Source organism: Coregonus lavaretus (genome assembly GCF_964263955.1).
Source record: "Coregonus lavaretus genome assembly, chromosome: 15".
In the NCBI taxonomy this organism is placed as follows: Eukaryota; Metazoa; Chordata; class Actinopteri; order Salmoniformes; family Salmonidae; genus Coregonus; species Coregonus lavaretus.
This window is the reverse complement of record NC_140002.1, coordinates 24,828,948-24,850,201: the sequence shown is the minus strand read 5'-3', so window position 1 is coordinate 24,850,201 and position 21,254 is coordinate 24,828,948. Positions and strand designations below refer to the sequence as shown.

At 41.9% G+C, this 21,254-nt stretch overlaps 1 protein-coding gene across 1 annotated transcript; it reads left to right on the top strand.

Annotated features, from left to right (window-relative positions):
• Positions 1 to 586: 586 nt before the first annotated feature.
• LOC311142493 (transient receptor potential cation channel subfamily V member 1-like) lies at positions 587 to 18,618 on the top strand. Its single transcript, XM_084178145.1, has 17 exons — positions 587 to 739; positions 3,558 to 3,803; positions 4,101 to 4,258; positions 6,646 to 6,798; positions 8,581 to 8,718; positions 8,918 to 9,216; positions 9,450 to 9,626; positions 11,659 to 11,814; positions 12,226 to 12,321; positions 12,609 to 12,679; positions 13,117 to 13,282; positions 13,590 to 13,656; positions 15,532 to 15,736; positions 15,964 to 16,108; positions 16,245 to 16,369; positions 16,834 to 16,952; positions 18,009 to 18,618. Exons 2-17 carry the CDS (start codon positions 3,580 to 3,582, stop codon positions 18,116 to 18,118), a joined length of 2,409 nt encoding a protein of 802 aa, XP_084034271.1. The 5' UTR covers positions 587 to 739; positions 3,558 to 3,579; the 3' UTR covers positions 18,119 to 18,618.
• Positions 18,619 to 21,254: the final 2,636 nt, after the last annotated feature.

The window sequence follows — 21,254 nt, the reverse complement described above, 5'->3', positions numbered from 1 at the left end:
TTGAAGCTCGCATCCGTTACAAGACCATGGTGCTTGCCTATGGAGCAGTGAGGGGAACGGCACCTCCGTACCTTCAGGCTCTCATCAGTCCCTACACCCAAACGAGGGCATTGCGTTCATCCACCTCTGGCCTGCTGGCTCCCCTTCCTCTGCGGAAGCATAGTTCCCGCTCAGCCCAGTCAAAACTGTTCGCTGCTCTGGCACCCCAATGGTGGAACAAGCTCCCTCACGACGCCAGGACAGCGGAGTCACTCACCACCTTCCGGAGACATTTGAAACCCCACCTCTTTAAGGAATACCTGGGATAGGATAAAGTAATCCTTCTACCCCCCCCCCCAAAAAAAATATAAAAAATAAAAATAAAAATAAATTGTAAAGTGGTTATCCCACTGGCTATAGGGTGAATGCACCAATTTGTAAGTCGCTCTGGATAAGAGCGTCTGCTAAATGACGTAAATGTAAATGTAAATGTAAAATCATAGCATGTAAAAGAAGTCATAACGTTTGTTGATCGCTCTAACTACAGTATATAAGTCTAATCTCACAAGACAAGTTTTTTTCCGACCACAATGTTAGTCACAGGAACAGACTCACCAACAGCAGATCTGAGAGAAGGCAGGCACTCAGGAAGCTCTGCAAAGTTGTTCTGAAAGAAAGAAGAAGAAACGCTTACTGAATTGAATGTTATATAAAAGGAGAAGGAAGCCCCTTGTGACAAGAGACACATTCAAAACAATAAGTAAGTAATGTATCATCTGATAATATGTAATTATGTACGATTAGATTAAAAATCAATGTTTGTGTTATTACATTGTTATGACATATACCGTATTCAAGAAGATAGATGCCTGTGCCTCTAACTAACTACACAGTACCATTAGGTCTTATGAGGATATTAGAAAACCTCTGATCAGCTGTGGAAAATGTTGTAGGCTACTCAATGTGTAAAGTAATGAGAAGGGGATGATATTTTGGCTTTAAGAATTTGCAACATAATGTTGTACAACAAGGGGCAAGTCAGGATACTGGAACTTACTTTTGAAGCAGAGATTGTGAAATGCAGAATTTTACCATGCCATTGTGTGCACTGAATATGTGTGTATGCAAACGTTGAGGATTTACTAAGAATGTTGGTTCAACACCTTATCAATGTATGTATGTGGTATTCTATGTTTCTATCAATAGGGATATAGTATACATATGGTTCTTATGCATACAGTAAATAAGAGCCAATGGCTAAACGGATGTGCATTTACTTTTGAATATAATGTTAACAAAACACCTTTACATTAAATCAGTTATTTGTCAACATTCATAAGAATTAGCTTCATTCCTTTGTGCATCTCCTGGTCACTTTATCATTGCTCTCTCAGCAGTGCTACAGAGGCCGGGTCAATAACACCTAAGGTCAGCCATGTAGCCTTTTAAGCTCTCAGAGCAGAGCTCTCTCTGGTGGTAATGTGCTCTGATACTCCCTGGGGATGGGCTCTAACTATCTTTCTGCATCTGACTCTCGCTCTGCTCTCCAAGCTCATCCCCATCGCTTTATCCATAGTATCCCTCCCTACTACTCACAGTAGTAGTGAGTAAGATTCAAACATACACACACACCCTCTGTCCATAGAGGTTGAATTGTCTTACGGTTGTGTATTTAAGATGTTTATTTAATATAAGGATGATATGATAGACAGAGACATAAGAGAAAATGTGATCCAACAGAGCACTCTGTGAAATTATCTTTGTACTTGCGTGGAAGGAATTAATTCATCTCTGTGTAAGTACAGTTATCTGTATGTTAGACCTTCAGGTCCCAAATGGTTTCATGTCCATATTTGAATTGTTGAATCATAAGCAGGTGTTGATGATGGCTTTGCATTTGTTTATGTGGCAGGGTTCAGTTCTTCTATTGCTATAACTGAATTCTCTCCAAACTGTAAACATTCACTCCTGTCGACATGTTGTGCATGAGATCACTGTGAGAAACTGTACTGTAGGGCAGGCTACTAGCAGACACCTATATATAACCAAATTACAATTGCTCACTGTTTGGTTTTGCATGTTTGCATGCTAGTTATTAGTTAGATGTGTCTGAAACTGTGATTCTAAAATTGCTTTGTTTCCATGATGATCCATGATGTCATTGTCTACCAGTCTAGTCGTTTTTAAACAAGGTCTGCACATGAGGACAATTCAAATGTACACCGTTACATAAAGACTATCAGAGCAGAATAAAACAAGCCCAACAATAGATTATTCAGCCTGAGTTTCAGCTATACTGCAGTTAATGTGAAAATGCTCCATTAGCATAAGAAAAACAATAATGTGTTCAAATGAGGAACAGACAATATGTTGTGGTGGGAGAGATCTCATCGTTTATGTGCTACAGTTGGTAGACACTGTGGTTTAGTTTTTTTGTAAGTAGGGAGGGGTTTTTAATCATATGACACCGCATCAGAAAATAGCCTTTCTTGTCTGAGAGGAAGAAGCCATCTTGAGCCCCAATGGTTCCAGCAGCATTAGATGAGTAGATGAGGATCTATAATGTACGTCAAGTGACAGCAAAATGCCGACATCAATTATGCATACAGACATGATCTCATAGAGTGGATATGAGACATTGTTCACGTGCTGCACACTGTTTTACACTGAGCGTGTGTGGTGCCATGCAAATGGACCTGAGGTTACACTAATTTGTTTTACAGTAATGGATCAGCAGAATAACAATATGCAAAAAAAAAAAACGTGACTAATGTTGAGCATTAGATTATTTGTTTTCAGAATGCTGTAGCCCCTAGTAACACAGTTCTGTATTATTTCATTCATTTGTCTCAAGGGTATCATAAACGAAAATATTTGATGAGAATGAGATAGATCTAGATGTTCCTTACGTGTTGTTCCCCTCATGGTAGGCAGAGAAGACTTCAGAGTTTCACTCTGAGTCACTGTCAACCCCCTTCCTCTTTTCTAGGGCATCTACAGGGAAATAGCAAAACAAGTCAATTCTCATGCCATCCTTTTTACGAGAAATCATTTAAATCCCCATAATAATGATTCATTCGGATCAGCTTCTCTTGAAGAGAATTTAGATTATTTACATTGTGTCTCAGTAATGGCTGTCCTAATTTTCAGCTGAACTGTCTGGGAATGTTTTTTCAGTTATTTAAGTAAAGAAAGGGTTCCAGGCCTGGATAGAGTTTTGTATTAGTTACAGTTGTCATGGGGAAGTGCTAATAAATAACCAGCTTTGTTAGCCCCCTGGGGGTGAAACATCACATGTCTAAAAGCTGGTGTATTCAGAGGTCAACTCTCTTATTATGTTTCAGAGGATCTAGATAAATGGAGGAAATTGTAAAGTCAATGTCAAGTTATTAAAATGTGTAAGACCAAGCAATATTTGATCATGCCAAAACTCAGGAAGAGAACCATGAATGCAGTCCCTCACTGCAGAAAAATTCAATTCAATTAGAATTTGTCAATCCTCTCAGGGGATTTATGATATACTGAACATACTGTATTTACATGACTATGATGTGATATCACTGTAACTCCTCCTCTAGACGTCCAGTCTGAGGAGTCATTATGAGCAAGTCTAAGGGCCCAGAGTACCCTTCCTTCTCTCTGGAGACGGATGACAGGACGGATGATGAGAGGGCACAGAGCAGACAGGTGAAGAAGCCTGACCGGCTGGTGTCTGCCCTAGGCATGGGCAGTTCGGGGGGGCCCAAATCCCCCATGGACTCAGACTACCAGGAGGAGCTGGAGGAGGCTGCTCCCAAGATCAGATTCAATCTCAATTTTGACAAGTGAGACAGCACATTCACTGAATATAATATCACATATTGTACTGTATGGAGACAAATGGTGTTTAAAGCCTGATTGTAGGGCTAAGTCACACTAATAACATTGTTAATACTGTTTGAGAAGACACAGCTGTCTTCCCTCAGGGAGGCGGTTTTGTTAATCAGAAGTTCATTTACAATATAACATGCGAATAAGGTCTTTGTTTTGAAGCCCTTTTGGGAAAGACCATTAGTTTTTTGTTTCCAATTGAAGAAGAAATGCTTTCCCAATACTAAAGTCGAACATATTTTTCTTTGTAGGAAAGTACGAGGTTTGGAGGAGAACAAAGAGGAGAGGGACAGCAAGAGGTTTGACATCAAGAGGCTGTTTGAGGCCGTGTCCACTGGTGATGTCATGAAGCTGGAGGGGCTGCATCAGTACTTGCATCAGTCCAAGAAGAAGCTCTCCAACACTGAGTGTGAGGGGGACTATGCGTTACAGTATATAGTATTGTATAATTGTAGCATTTTAGGGTAACACTTTACATTACAGTGCTATTATTGCTGTGTAACTACTTGTGTTATTATAGTGTAATGAGTATTGTAAACTAACCCTAACCTTAGCTTCATGTCCACACCTCGAATCAATCCTAACCCTACCCATTACCCTAACCCTAGCTTGATGTCCACACCCTGGCTCAACCCAAAACCTAGTGTCGTGACGTGACTTTCATTATTGTGATGACTATTATTTATCGAATAATGACCTACTATGTTTAATTGTTACTAGATTAAATTAATCATGTAACAATTAACTCATTAGGAGTTTGGGGCACCACGGGAAAAGTTGTTTAACGAGTTACCGTTTCCGAATTAACTCTAAAGATATCTAGATATCTCTTATCATTTAACAGTCATTTATTAATCATTTACCTAATATCAGTCTCATTCTGAAAGTCGTAGGCTCTGAAAGTCGTAGGCTCTTTAAGTCTGCACGAACCCGGGTCTTACTGATCATTCCGTACCACACAAATTGATTTCATTATTTATTTACTAACTAATTAAAAATGATAACATTTACATTACATTTACGTCATTTAGCAGACGCGCTTATCCAAAGCGACTTACAAATTGGATAACACAAGATACAAACACGTACACGGTATAGGTAGGGATTAGAAACGTAATACAATGAAAACCGGTCCTTAGCGGACTAACACAATATGACACTTGTTACAAAAGATGGCGAGTTAAAGAGAGAGAGAGAGAGAGAGAAAACACTTGGATACACATGGACCTATGCTCACAGTAATCCTAATACTTTGCCCCGAACTGCCGCCCGTTTGGGAAGAAAAGCAATGCATGTATTTACGTGTTGGAGGTCTTCGTTGTGTATCTCTGTTGGACCCAGGCCTTCGTGGGAAAGGGTTGATTGGGCCTTCTCTTTTGGATGGCCTTTTAGATGTAAGGCTCATATTGTCCACAAGAGGTCACAATGTCCTTCTTCTTAGTTGTCTGTTTACTTTCACTTGTTCTGGAAGTGGTCTTCTGAGGATGGCTAATCAGCCGTGTCGATGATTCCCTGTGGGGTGATGAGAGCAGTGTAGCAGATGATGGCTTGAAGAGAGTAACATGATGGTCCCACTTAAATTCACCTTCTTAGATACAGTACTTAGAACAGCTACTCAGCCGTAACATTGATTGTTAGTGGAGGCAACTTTGTCGTCTTCACCTCGTGTTGATTTTCAGGGTCGGGACCAATATGGACGAAAGCTGCAGCTTGAGGTCCGTCTAGTCTGATCTGATATTTCTTATCTCAATCTTTTATACACTCTGGTAAAGAGGGCCGTTTCCGTCGTACTGACATGCTCTCTGAGCTCCCTCGGGCGTGGCTAGTTACGAGGCAAAAGTATTATCATCACTATGATTTTGTTAGAAAGCTAAAATCACATTCCTATCTTCACGAAAACATTGTCTTCCTCCTTGATATTTTCTACACAACATATTGGATGTAAACCTGATATACACAATGTAAAAGCTCTTCAAGTCACAATGTTTTCATTATAACGCCTTCATACCATTTTTAATGACATCACAAAATATACATTAATTTTCCATATTCCATTTCTCATCATTCCCAACGTTTGGATGTTGAAATATATTGTCCCAATGTTCATTGTTGGATGTTGAAGTTTTTGGGCAGCAAAAAGTATCTGAAACAAAGGCATCACTTTCACCATTCTGGAGTGCCAGATATAGATTCTCATCTCTAATTTATGGCAGTATTAAGGTGTCAAGACCAGAACAGCCCCCTGTGGGTAAGAGGATCTGGTTGTTGTCGGCCATTTGCCAAGCTGATGGGAGGCCTTTGATCCTCACCCAGGGAGAGTCATGACACTAGCCATTAACCTAACCCTACCTTCATGTCCACACACTGGCTCAACCTTAACCCTAGCTTCATGTCCATACCCCGGCTTAACCCAAACCCTAAATCTAACCCTAGCTTAATGTTCACACCCCAGCTCAACCCTAACTCTAGCCATTACCCTAAACCTAACGCTAGCTTAAAGTCCACACCCTGGCTCAACTCTAACTCTAGCCATTACCCTAACCCTATCCCTAGGTTCATGCCCGCACCCCAATCCAACCTTAACCCTAGCTTCATGTCCACATTCCAGTTAAACCCTAACACTAGCATCCATCCTAACTTTAACTTCATGTCCATGTCCCAGTTCAACTCTAACCCTAACCTCAACCCTACCCCTAACCCTAGAGTGGTAATACATTGTACCTATAGCTGTAACACTAACGCTGACCCTCAAGTGTATTACTTTATACCCCATTCTTTCACCTCTTGCTCTCCTAGATCAATCGTATGGTAAAAATGTCTTGCTGAAGGCTCTACTGAATCTGAGAAACGGCAGAAATAACACAATTGAATATCTCCTTGACATCTCAGAGAAGATGGGGGACATCAAGGAATTTGTAAATGCTGCATACACAGACAGCTATTACAAAGGTGAACTTTCATATAACCAGAATTATCATTACTTGATGTTGTTCATTTATTCCACACATGCCTCTAAAACTCAGTTTTATGTACACAGCCCTCAACCAATGTAACATACAAATACGGTCATGTAAGTGTATACAGTGCCTTCGGAAAGTATTCAGACCCCTTGACTTTTCCCACATTTTGTTACGCCTTATTCTAAAATGGATTTAAAAAATAATAATCCTCAGCAATTTACACACAATATCCCATAATGACAAAGCGAAAACAGGTTTTTAGAAAGTTTTGCAAATGTATAAAAAAAACAAAAACAGAAATACCTTATTTACATAAGTATTCAGACCCTTTGATATGAGACTCGAAAATGAGCTCAGGTGCATTCTGTTTCCATTGATCATCCTTGAGATGTTTCTACAACTTGATTGCAGTCCACCTGTGGTAAATTCAATTGATTGGACATGATTTGCGCGGCAGGTAGCTTAGTGGTTAAGAGCGTTGTGCCAGTACCTGAAAGGTCGCTGGTTCTCATCCCAGAGACTAGGTGAAAAATCTGTCGATGTGCCCTTGAGCAAGGCACTTAACCCTAATTGCTCTGGATAAGAGCGTCTGCTAAATGACTAAAATGGAAATGGAAATTTGGAAAGGCTATATAAGGTCCCACAGTTGACAGTGCATGTCAGAGCAAAAACCAAGCCATGAGGTCGAAGGAATTGTCCGTAGAGCTCAGAGACAGGATTGTGTCGAGGCACAGATCTGGGGAAGGTTACCAAAAAAATTATGCAGCTTTGAAGATCCCCAAGAACACAGTGGCCTCCATCATTCTTAAATGGAAGAAGTTTGGAACCACCAAGACTCTTCCTAGAGCTGGCCGCCTGGCCAAACTGAGCAATCGGGGGAGAAGGGCATTGGTCAGGGAGGTGACCAAGAACCTGATGGTCACTCTGACAGAGCTCTAGAGTTCCTCTGTGGAGATGGGAGAACCTTCCAGAAGGACAACCATCTCTGCAGCACTCCACCAATCAGGCCTTTATGGTAGAGTGGCCAGACGGAAGCCACTCCTCAGTAAAAGGCACATGACAGCCCGCTTGGAGTTTGCCAAAAGGCACCTAAGGACTCTCAGACCACGAGAAACAAGATTATCTGGTCTGATGAAACCAAGATTGAACTCTTTGGCCTGAATGCCAAACGTCACGTCTGGAGGAAACCTGGCATCCATCCCTCTCTGAATGTCCTTGAGTGGCCCAGCCAGGACTTGAACCCGATCGAACATCTCTGGAGAGACCTGAAAATAGCTGTGCAGCAACGCTCCCCATCCAACCTGACAGAGCTTGAGAGGATCTGCACAGAAGAATTGGAGAAACTCCCCAAATACAAGTGTGCCAAGCGTGTAGCGTCATACCCAAGAAGACTTGAGGCTGTAATCGCTGCCAAAGGTGCTTCAACAAAGTAATGAGTAAAGGGTCTAAATACTTGTATAAATGTGATATATATATATATTTTTAAATATAAATTAGCAAAATTATATAAACACCTGTTTTTGCTTTGTCATTATGGGGTAATGTGTGTAGATTGATGAGGGAAAAAAACAATTTAATCAATTTTAGAATAAGGCCGTAACCTAACAGGCCATCATTGTAACTAAGAATTTGTTCTTACCTGACTTGAAATAAAAACATAGAAAATACCAAATGTGGAAAAGGTCAAGGGATCTGAATACTTTCCGGAGGCACTGTATGTAAGGCCATGCATTTTCTGATAGTCTATCCTTTGTATCTACGGATCAAATAGGCCAAACAGCCCTTCATATTGCCATTGAGAGAAGGAGCACCTATTTTGTTGAGCTATTGATCAAGAAAGGAGCAAACGTCCATGCCAAAGCCTGTGGGAAATTCTTCCAGCTCCATGATGGACCCAGCTTCTACTTTGGTGAGTGTGTCAGTATCACTGAGCCTTGAACAGTATCCTTCTCTGGTAGGTTTGACAACACTCTTCTGCTTGTCAGGCGTCTAGTCATCCCTCTGAGAATAACCATTCCCTTCTTTATAACTAAGGGAACACAGTTGTCACTGTTGTGGTGGGTAGGGTAATAGAAAGGACATTGAATTGAGGGCAAATGTATTTATAGGTGAGCTGCCTCTGTCCCTGGCTGCGTGCACCAACCAGCCTGAGGTGGTGGACTTCCTGCTGGAGAACGCCTACCAGCGTGTGGACGTGAGGGAGAAGGATTCCCTGGGTAACATGGTGCTGCATGCCCTGGTGGTGGTGGCTGATAACACACCAGAGAACACTGACTTCATCACCTCTATGTACGACTACATACTCACCACGGCTGCCCGCCTGCACCCCAAATGGAGGCTGGAGGACATAGAGAACAACCAGGGCCTGACGACTATAAAACTGGCTGCCAAGACTGGCAAAATCGGGGTAAAGGAGGAGTCCAATATGGAGTGATGTTGTAATGGTGATCGGCCCACTAAAGACCTTCTGGAGAACAGATCAACAGTTTGTTGTTTCCAAATTATATAATCTCATCTTCATTGTAATATTTTGTTCCTGTTAGACGTCCGAAGAAAATGCATTGTTCCTCCATATGTGTTTATCATAATCTGCTACATCCTTCCATTACGTGTAAATCAATTGTTGTATTCCTCCTCTAGCTATTTAAGCACATGATGCATCGTGAATTCCAGAAGAGGGAGACCAGACACCTGTCCCGTAAATTCACTGAGTGGGTTTACGGACCCGTCCACTCCTCCCTGTATGACCTGGCCTCACTGGACTCCTACGAGAAGAACTCTGTCCTGGAGATCATAGTCTACAGCAGTGACATGCCTGTGAGTCACATTCATATAATAATGAGCAAATCATAAGCCCTGTTTATACCTAGTGCTAACATGCCACCTTTGTCCTGGTCTTGTCCACATTCTGATTGTGGCCAGATTTTCAGACATGCGTCTACACATCTGTCCACTGTGTCTGCATTGTGACCAAATTTGCTGATCCCTCCCTCTATGCAAATTATTTGAGAGGTATTCTTTCAAAATAATATTTGTTTATTTATTTATTTTAAGACACATAATATTGATGGCCTGAGTCAATGGTGCCACCTGTCAATGATTTTAGAGGGCTGGATAATGATCATTTAAATGGTTTCACTGTCCAGATTCGTCTACACTTCCAGACATAACATGTGCCTGACTACCTCTGAAGGTGGTCAGGAAGATCAGATCACAATCAGATCAAAATGCATCTTTTTAAAAATATTTTTATATTTTATTTTATATTTTATAAACAATACAAAACATACACATACAAACGACAACATCGTACAAACATCAACTACATCACACCTGCCCTGACCCACTAGCACACACCCCCATCTCCAGGGCCCACATCACTCTATGCCACATGACCTCAAACTGCACCATTTTGTTTCTCTCCATAGCCCACGCACTTTCAATTTTTAGATAAAGCATTTGACCTTTCCATTGCGTAACGACGGAGGATTGGTTGATTTCCACTTTTTAAGTATATGTTTTTTAAAGATGATTGACGAGTGAAGTATCGTCCAACGCATTGGGTATCTCACTGCACCCCCTCATATGCCATGTCTTGAAATATACAGACTGATGGATTAAAAGTACATTTACATTGTAATACTTCTGAAAGCCAACTTTCTAACTCCGCCCATAACTTTTGGACTTTCTAACATTCCCAGAAGGCATGGATTATTGAGTCATTATTAGTTTTAAATTTCAGACATGACTCTGCCTTTGTGCTGTAGAATTTGTGAATTTTGTCTCAATATAAATACATTCTATAAATTAATTTATACTGGATTAAGCATAACTTTTTGTTAACTGTAATCTTGTTAGTTATGTTCCAACAATATCAGTTATTTTTATGTCTTGGTTCCAATAGTTTATATATTTTTCTAAGAGGTTGTCAGTTGGATAGGCTCTCTGCAAGGTTTTGTATAGTTTACCTATCATGTGAATATCCTTTTCTGACTCAAATAGGATTCCCGCAAGATTGCTCTGATGTCCAAAAGATTCTGTGATATAACACTTTTAAATTGCATGTCTTTGAAAATATTGCTTTTTAAAGCTGTAATGTAAATACATGTATTTCCTATTACCAAGTAATTTACAGTTTCTATGCCTTTAGTTTTCCATGTGGTCCAATTTATCGGTGAATTCTGGAAAGCTATCCAAGGATTGTTCCATAGGGTTGTGTTTTTAGGGAGTGATATTGGTTCTTGTAGAATACGTTTCATTTTCTTCCATATTGCTTTAGTGTTCTTAACTATGAAGTTATTAATGTTCTTAGCTTTATCCTTTGAAAATAGACACGTAAAAAGATTCTGGGGATGAGCATCTTAACCATCTACACCTGTCTAAAGAATATGGGCACAATCAGAATGGGTCCGTGCTATCCGGGATGCTTGGGACATCTCTACCCCATTGCAGTTGACATTTTAAATGGTTAAGCTAAGGGTTAAGGTTAGGGTTAGGTAAGGGTTATGGTTAGGGTAAGGGTAGGGGTTAAGGTTAGGGTAAGGGTTTAGAGTATGGACGTCCCAAGGAGCCCGGATAGCACTGACTAATCAGAATATGGACAACATTAGGAAGGACTCATGTTTGCACCAGGTATAAATGGGGCTCTAGATGCCATTTCCTGCTGTTGTGCCCTTGAGCAAGGCACTTAACCCCTAAACTGCTCCATGAGTGCTGCACTGTGATTGACCCTGTGCAGCTGTGCTCCAACCTCTCTGTGTGTGTCTCTAAAGAGAGAAAGACTAAAAGATAGATCTACTAGCATAAAAGTGTGGCTATATTATATAAATATTATCAAATATAATTTCAGAATCGCCATGAGATGCTGCAGATTGAGCCTCTGAACAGGCTACTGGAGGAGAAGTGGGACAAGTTCGCAGCTCGGATGTTTTTCTTCAACTTCCTGGTTTACCTGGTTTACCTCTCGGTCTTCACTGCTATCGCCTACAACAGGAAGAAAGGAACGGTGAGGTCTTTGCATTATCACAATAAGCTACATTATTCTAGCCTGGATGGATCCGAAGCAATTAAGTTTGGATCCATGCTAACATCATTCAGCTATAGAGGAGATCAAATTATTATTTATTATTAGTTTTTTTATTGTCACATATAGGTGCAGTGAAATGTGTTGTTTTACAGGGTCAGCCATTGTAGTACGGCGCCCCTGGAGCAAATTAGGGTTAAATGCCTTGCTCAAGGACACATCGACAGATGTGTCACCTTGATGGCTCAGGTATTCGAAACCAGCAACCTTTCGGTTACTGGGCCAACGCTCTAACCACTAGGCTACCTGCCGCCCAAAGTGTTGCCAAAGTGCTGTCCAATGAGAGTTATTTTAACTTCAGCTCAATTTCTTCTCTCACCCACTGATATCCAGCCACCTTTTACTCTGGAGCATACCAGACAGGAGTACCTGCGACTCGCCGGGCAGCTTTTTACAGCAGCGGGAGCCTTCTATTTCTTCGTAGGAGGGGTATGTGTGCATGTGTGATGTGCTTTGATTAAATTTGAATTAAGGCCGGGATTAATTCCGATCCGCGCTACATACGTGTTATAGCGCGCTTGACATTTAAAGGTATTTTCTAATTGAGCCGACATTCCTTGAATGCGATCTCCATTAACGCGGTACGATTGCCTGTAAAAGCTGTGTTGTCTACAAGCGCGATTGGATTGAATCCCGGCCTAAATGTTTGAAATATCATTTAATAAAACTGTATTCAAAAGTGCGGTTTATCAAATGTTTTCTTTTTCTATCCCAAGATATTAGACTTGAAGAGAAAACGTCCAAGCCTGGACACTTTGCTGATTGACGGATACAGTGAAATCCTTTTGTAAATCATACAAAATCTCTCCACACACACTAATTATTTGATAGATTATGTATCAGCTGCCCCTGCATTGAACGTAATAACATTAGATACTTTAACAATAACTAAGGGATTAGAAGAAGTTCTAATAAGGACAACACCACATCTTTCAGAATGCCTTGCAAGCTTGTGGGCTAGACACACACACTCCTACTGGTACACACTGTATAATAACATGCTGAAGTCAGAGCAGTCCAACACAGTGCTAGGCTATCTTTTATCCTGACATTTTAGGATACGTTTTTCTAAATCATGTTGATAATGTTTCTTGGCAGCTCTATGCATGTGTGTGTGTAGGAAGTTAGTGTTTCACTAGTGTCAGAGGTTATCTCTCTGTGATTCCAACTCTCTTCCGCAGTGAGTTGATGAAACACTTGACTTCAAGTTGCCTTTGTGTGTAGTTTTCTGCAGGCGATCTTCTTCCTGGCCTCCTCAGTGCTGTACTGCTGTGGTAGGGAGGAGTACCTGGGTTTTTTTGTGCTGTGTCTGGCTCTCAGCTGGGTCAACCTGCTCTACTTCTCCAGGGGATACAGACACATGGGCATCTACAGTGTCATGATACAGAAGGTATACTGGATACCAGGGCTTGTTTTCACAAAGAGTCTCTGAGTACGAGTGCTGATATACGATCACTTGCCTTTTAGATCATATTGAATACAATTCTATGTACAGGAGGGACCAGATCCTAGATCAGCTCTCCTACACTAAGACTCTAGAATACAGGCCCTGTGACACTCTTACAGAGAAGCTATAGGATTCATTGCCACAGGGTATCTACCATTGGCACAACATTGGTGTTATGACCAAGCTGTAGTTATAATCCACAGTTCCTTTGATACTCTCTTTCTTACTCTGTCTTTTTTTCCCTTTGTAGATGATCCTAAGTGATATCTTGCGCTTTCTCTTTGTCTACGTTACCTTCCTCATTGGGTTTTCAGCAGGTATTTCATCTTTCTTCTGTCAATTTTGCACGCAGGGACACAAACACAGCCTGTCAGTGGCTCATGAATTTGTTTATTCTTCTAACATCATCAAAAGACCTATCAAAATTGCAGATGACAGTTCCCTCGTACAGTGACACTTCTAAACCACTGAAAACAATTGAGAGTATAAACAAACAATATGAGTATAAACTCATATTGTATCAAAAATATTTGATACACTGCCGATTTTGCAGGTTTTCCTACTTACAAAGCATGTAGAGGTCTGTAATTGTTTTATCATAGGTACACTTCAACTGTGAGAGATGGAATCTAAAACAAAAATCCAGAAAATCACATTGTATGATTTTTAAGTAATTAATTTGCATTTTATTGCATGACATAAGTATTTGATCACCTACCAACCAGTAAGAATTCCGGCTCTCACAGACCGGTTAGTTTTTCTTTAAGAAGCCCTCCTGTTCTCCACTCATTACCTGTATTAACTGCACCTGTTTGAACTCGTTACCTGTATAAAAGACACATGTCCACACACTCAATCAAAGAGACTCCAACCTCTCCACATTGGCCAAGACCAGAGAGCTGTGTAAGGACATCAGGGATAAAATTGTAGACCTGCACAAGGCTGGGATGGGCTACAGGACAATAGGCATGCAGCTTGGTGAGAAGGCAACAACTGTTGGCGCAATTATTAGAAAATTGAAGAAGTTCAAGATGACGGTCAATCACCCTCGGTCTGGGGCTCCATGCAAGATCTCACCTTGTGGGGCATCAATGATCATGAGGAAGGTGAGGGATCAGCCCAGAACTACACGTCAGGACCTGGTCAATGACCTGAAGAGAGCTGGGACCACAGTCTCAAAGAAAGCCATTAGTAACACACTATGCCGTCATGGATTAAAATCCTGCAGCGCACGCAAGGTCCCCCTGCTCAAGCCAGCGCATGTCCAGGCCCGTCTGAAGTTTGCCAATGACCATCTGGATGATCCAGAGGAGGAATGGGAGAAGGTCATGTGGTCTGATGAGACAAAAATAGAGCTTTTTGGTCTAAACTCCACTCGCCGTGTTTGGAGGAAGAAGAAGGATGAGTACAACCCCAAGAACACCATCCCAACTGTGAAGCATGGAGGTGGAAACATCATTCTTTGGGGATGCTTTTCTGCAAAGGGGACAGGACGACTGCACCGTATTGAGGAGAGGATGGATGGGGCCATGTATCACGAGATCTTGGCCAACAACCTCCTTCCCTCAGTAAGAGCATTGAAGATGGGTCGTGGCTGGGTCTTCCAGCATGACAACGATCCGAAACACACAGCCAGGGCAACTAAGGAGTGGCTCCGTAAGAAGCATCTCATGGTCCTGGAGTGGCCTAGCCAGTCCCCAGACCTGAACCCAATAGAAAATCTTTGGAGGGAGCTGAAAGTCTGTATTGCCCAGCGACAGCCCCGAAACCTGAAGGATCTGGAGAAGGTCTGTATGGAGGAGTGGGCCAAAATCCCTGCTGCAGTGTGTGCAAACCTGGTCAAGACCTACAGGAAACGTATGATCTCTGTAATTGCAAACAAAGGTTTCTGTGTCAAATATTAAGTTCTGCTTTTCTGATGTATCAAATACTTATGTCATGCAATAAAATGCAAATTAATTACTTAAAAATCATACAATGTGATTTTCTGGATTTTTGATTCCGTCTCTCACAGTTGAAGTGTACCTATGATAAAAATTACAGACCTCTACATGCTTTGTAAGTAGGAAAACCTGCAAAATCGGCAGTGTATCAAATACTTGTTCTCCCCACTGTGTATATATATATATATATATATATATAGAAAAACTCTGTCAATGGACTGTAATAAAGCATTCTCTGTCCCTCCACAGCGGTGGTCACTTTGCTAATGGAACCTGAATTGCCAGCCAATAATACAGCAAAGCCAATAAACAGCACAGGTGGAAAAGGTCGTACCTTTTTCCCTCCCACTGGGGAGGATTCGTGTACGAAACCCACCTTCAGGAACATCTCTCACACCATCATGGAGCTGTTCAAGTTCACCATTGGCATGGGAGACCTGGAGTTCACAGAGGGGTAATAATTGATTTTCCAGATGCTAAAAGGCTCTTTAGATAGAAGGGAGGGGCACTCTCCTCAACCTTATCCACTAATCTCTAGCACCCACCTCAGTGATGCCAAGGCAGCCATTTTTGCGCCAGAAAGCTCACCACACATCAGCTAAACAATGCCATATACTGTACTAGCTATCATGGTGGAGAAGTGGGAGTTATTTAGGCAATAAGGAATGTGTTTTTTTCTAGATACCAGTACAAGGAAGTGTTTTACATGCTGCTAATCTCCTACATCGTGCTCACCTACATCCTGCTGCTCAACATGCTCATCGCCCTCATGAGCCGCACTGTGGAGAAGATGTCCCTGGAGAGCACCAGCATCTGGAAACTACAGGTGATCCACCACGGATTGACTGACGGACAGATAGACGAACTGACTGACGCAGGGAAATGGCACTAATGTGTTGTTTGTTTTTGTGGATAGTTTGGTCTTAACTCATTCATTGTAATGAACATCTGTGTGTCTACAGCGGGCCATCACCATCCTGGACCTGGAGAGGAGCCTGCCCCGCTGCTTGAGAAGGAGGCTTCGTTCTGGGGTGGACAAGGACCTGGGGACCAGGGCTGGAGAGAAAGACCGCCGATGGTGCTTCAGGTGGCCAATTTATTTACATACTGTAGATGTTGAATCAATGATGAGAGAATAGATTCATTATTTCAGACATCACAACCTGGTTGTATCAGACAAAAGTACATGTGAACATACCTGTACATTCCTATTGGATAACATACAAAATAAAGGATGAATTCTATAGATTTGATTGCTTCCAACATCAATAACATGACAATCATTCCCAACACTAACCCATTTCGACATGAACCCATCATATCAGGAAAATATCATTTCAAGCCCCTCATACAACCACAGCTGTGTGATTGTGTGTCTAGAATTAAATGACTGAATGCACTGCCGTTGTGCACAGCAGCACCACAGCCTGGTACACGGTGTGCTGCATCATTGATCTGCTTTCTGTGACAGCTGATGGATGTGTCATACACTCAGGGACAGTAATTGGAGCATGTGTCTGTCTGTCTGTTTGTCTGTCTGTCTGGTCTCAGAGTGGAGGAAGTCAACTGGAATAAATGGAACACCAACCTGGGCATAATCAATGAGGATCCAGGGTGCGGAGATACGGCCAGGCTGTCCCCTACACACAGTAGCCGAACGCTAGGCAGAGGTATAGGCCTAGTGTGTGTGTGTGTGTGTGTGTGTGTGTGAGTGTGTGTGTGTGGGGAGAGAGAAACTATTTGAGTTTATGGTTTGGAGGCATTTTTACAGCTTCTGAATCACATAATATTCTTCTGTCCAAATCAGTACTATTCAAATGTAGGTACACCCATCTAGTACCGGGTCGGACCCCCCTGAATTCTTCAGGGCATGGATTCTACAAGGTGTGGCATTCAAACGTTGCTCAATTGGTATCAAGGGACTTAACGTGTGCCAGGAAAACGTACACCACCGCCACCAGACACCAGGTGTACTGTTGACACCAGGCAGGATGGGGCCATGGACTTATGCTGCTTACGCCAAATCCTGACTCTGCCATCAGCATGACACAACAGGAACCGTGATTCGTCAGAACAGGCAATGTTTTTCCACTCCTCAATTGTCCAGTGTTGGTGGTCCAACTTGTTTTTAGCTGATAGAAGTGGAACCCGGTGTGGTCGTCTGCTGCAATAGGCCATCCGTGACAAGGACCGACGAGTTGTGCGTTCCGAGATGCCGTTCTGTACACCACTGTTGTACTGCGCCGTTATTTGCCTGTTTGTGGCCTGCCTGTTAGCTTGCATGATTCTTGCCATTCTCCTTCGACCTCTCATCAACGAGCTGTTTTCGCACACAGGACTGGCGCTGACTGGATGTTTTTTGTTTGTCGCACCATTCTCAGTAAACCCTAGACACTGTCGTGTGTAAATAGTCCAAGAGGGCGTCCGTTTCTGAGATACTGGAACCGGTGCGCCAGGCACCGACGATCATACCACGCTCAAAGTCGATTAGGTCACTCGTTTTGCCCATTCTAATGTTCAATCGAACATTAACGGAATGCCTCAATGCCTGCTTCATATAGCAAGCCACGGCCACGTGACTCACTGTCTGTAGAAGCAAACCATTGTCATGAATGGGGTGGTTTACCTAATAAACTGGCCACTGAGTGTATATCGACATTAATATACTGTATCAGTCATTTTGGCATGCATACAGTTAAACATTTGAATCTCCTTTTTCTCTACAGAGAGGAGCTGGCAGGGGTTCCTGGGAAATGTCAGTCGAAGACAACGTACACAGCCTCGGCAACAAACACAAGTAGAGAGCACAGAGATGTCCCCTCTCAGCCATATCTGAAGATAGTCTGCTCTCTCATCCTCCTGACCTAGATGGTTCTGTCTTCCTTGCAATGATTGTGATATGTGGTTGTTTTGCCTATGCACTGATTGCATCTGCTAAATGACTAAAATGTAACTGTATATGTACTCTGGTTTAGGCCTATCGTGTGGTTTATAGGCCCAATAGGAGGGTAGTGGAAGGTTCCAGCCTCTAGAGGGCAGGATTAAACAGCCAAAGAAACACATTCACTCCACTGTTATTGTGATTTACAATATTGATTTATTTATGTGCCCTAAAATGACTGCAAAATATCCTTGCCAACTATGCCTGTATTAGAATGGTATATTTGCTGCTGCAATCTGTGTTGAGCAAATAGCAGGCCTATATAACGAGATCTTAATAAAGGAAATCATTACAATAGTGGTCCTTAATCCTCATACATTTACTTAAGCAATAACATAACTGGAAAACTGTATACATGTTTGGTTATATTAATGAACTAATGTATTGAAATACTTACCTGGCTACCCAGACTCATTTCTCCGGCCAAAAGCCACACACACGAAGGTTTGTTTCTTCTCTGCAATGAGTCTGGATTTTACTCCTAGGGATTTATAGAACGCGAATACATTCGGACCGTCTGATTGGTCCCAGATACCAATGGGTTGGGCCATAAATACAGTAATAACCAAAAAGGTAATGCCAAAGATGTTTTATAACTGACCTAAGATAGACCACAGCCTGTCGTTTCCAATGGGAGCAAATTAATCATATACTGCTTTCACATAAGATTTAAGGTATTTGGCCTGTAAAAACAATTGGGCAATGTTTATATGATCCTTTTACAAACAAGCCCATTTTTACCACATTCTCGCCTGCATACACCTTTTATACCTCCTGTGCACATGCTGGCATGCCAGGAACGAGTGGTAGTAGTGGTGTGCAGATGTGGGAGGGCATCTATTTCAATAAATCCATTATTAATTCGTTTAGGCAGGTCCTAAGAAACATAAGACTAAAATGTATTTTCAAAAGAATAGAATGGCATATTTTGAGTTTAATTATGTTACTAATCTATGCAGTGTATATGGCTGCGGCATGCACATTAAATCAATAGTTATTTTGTTCATTAAACAGACTAGACACACAGTCAACACACATTATATAGTAGGCTAAGAATATAATTAAATATAACAGAATAAAATACAAATAATATTTTTCCCACACAACCACACTTGCATTATGGCAACAACATGTGGAACCCCTGTCATATAAAAAAAAAAGGTGATATTTTGAAACAGAGCCCAAGGCAAGCCCATGCTTTTTTAATCCAAGTTTCATCTCTTTCCTACCCTTACTCTGCTTTGTTAGGGAGCAGGCGTAGGGTCTTACATTCAGAGTATCTTCATCATTTGCAAAAGCATTTGAACACCCTCCGTGGGCTTTTGGGGTTGCTTATACGCGATCGAGCAAAATAATAGGCCTACACGGGATTTAGGCTACATTATTGCGTGCTAAATGTTTCTGATCAGTGATAGATGAGACAACGAATATATGAGCTATACCACCTCCACTTATTTGTCCAACCAGACAATTAACCAAATATACAGATGGAGATTCAGTGAAATATAATCACATTGATTGATTAAGACAAGTCACAGGCTTTTGGTCTAGGCTAGGCTACTAAACGACTTCGAGTGAAGAGCAAAATAATCCACTTGTTAATCTACATAACATGCTGGCAAAATGTTCTGATCAGTGCTAATAAATGAGCCAACTAGACAAGATGATCATTAGCACCACTCAGCTCAATTTAGCTAACATTTCCCCAGCCTAATAACCAAAAGGAGATTCAGTGAGATAAAAAAAATCTGACATTGATTTATCAAGACCCCAAGCTTGTCTCAAAGCAGAGCAAAACGGTGCTGAAATAGTTGACCACATGTGGGTAGGCTATTGCTTCAATCAAATGTATTATAACAATTGGATGACATTGGGGTTTCAGTAAACAACAATTGGATGCCTTCAATTGCATTAGCCTACTTTATTACAATATTTTTGTCATTCAGTGATATTTATTCCCACAGTAATTCTTTATGGATCCATCCACTTGTGATTAAGAAAATAGTGGTGGGTTATGCGAAGAGATGGGTGAAGTGACATTCCTGGCAAAGTTTAGAACTACCAGGATGATAGTAGTAAAGGGCGCTGTCTAGCAACCATCAAGAGTTTAAGAGTGTAGGCATTAAGGCTACATTTAAGTGATAATGCCCGAGAAGCCTGTGTCTGGACGATATATTGGCAAGGGTGCTGTTACCCTGCCAATATATCCTCCAAACACCGACTTCGAGGGCATTATCACTTTTATGCAACGGGTTACCAACATATTCAAATAATGATTTACATATTTTCATTAAAAACGTTATTTTGATGAATTTATTCATACTATTTCATACTTCCACAAGATATAGTCCCTACACAAATCTAGGGTTGCTACCCAAGCCGTCTGGTCTTTTGTTGTAGAAGGATTACTGTTATACTATTCCAGGTATTCCTTAAAGAGGTAGGGTTTCAAGTGTCTCCGGAAGGTGGTCAGTGACTCCGCTGTCCTCGCGTCGTGGGGGAGCTTGTTCCACCATTGGGGTGCCAGAGCAGCGAATAGCTTTGACTGGGCTGAGCGGGAACTGTGCTTCCGTAGAGGTAGGGGGGCTAGCAGGCCAGAGGTGGATGAACGTAGTGCCCTCGTTTGGGTGTAGGGTCTGATCAAAGCCTGCAGGTAAGGAGGTGCCGTTGCCCTCACAGCTCCGTAGGCAAGCACCATGGTTTTGTAGTAGATGCGAGCTTTGACTGGAAGCCAGTGGAGTGTGCGGAGGAGCGGAGTGACATGAGAGAACTTGGGAAGGTTGAACACCAGACGGGCTGCAGCGTTCTGGATAAGTTGTAGGGGTTTAATGGCACAGGCAGGGAGCCCAGCCAACAGCGAGTTGCAGTAATCCAGACGGGAGATGACAAGTGCCTGGATTAGGACCTGTGCCGCTTTCTGTGTAAGGTAGGGTTGTACTCTGCAAATGTTATAGAGCATGAACCTGCAGGATCGGGTCACCGCTTTGATGTTAGCGGAGAACGACAGGGTGTTGTCCAGGGTCACGCCAAG

Excerpts from the sequence above, each read along its gene's own strand:
- LOC311142493 (XM_084178145.1), top strand. The coding sequence starts at position 3,580 with ATGAGCAAGTCTAAGGGCCCAGAGTACCCTTCCTTCTCTCTGGAGACG. Across the intron at positions 6,799-8,580 it reads CACAGACAGCTATTACAAAG|GCCAAACAGCCCTTCATATT; the intron begins GTGAACTTTCAT and ends CGGATCAAATAG. Across the intron at positions 16,953-18,008 it reads TAGCCGAACGCTAGGCAGAG|AGAGGAGCTGGCAGGGGTTC; the intron begins GTATAGGCCTAG and ends TTTTCTCTACAG.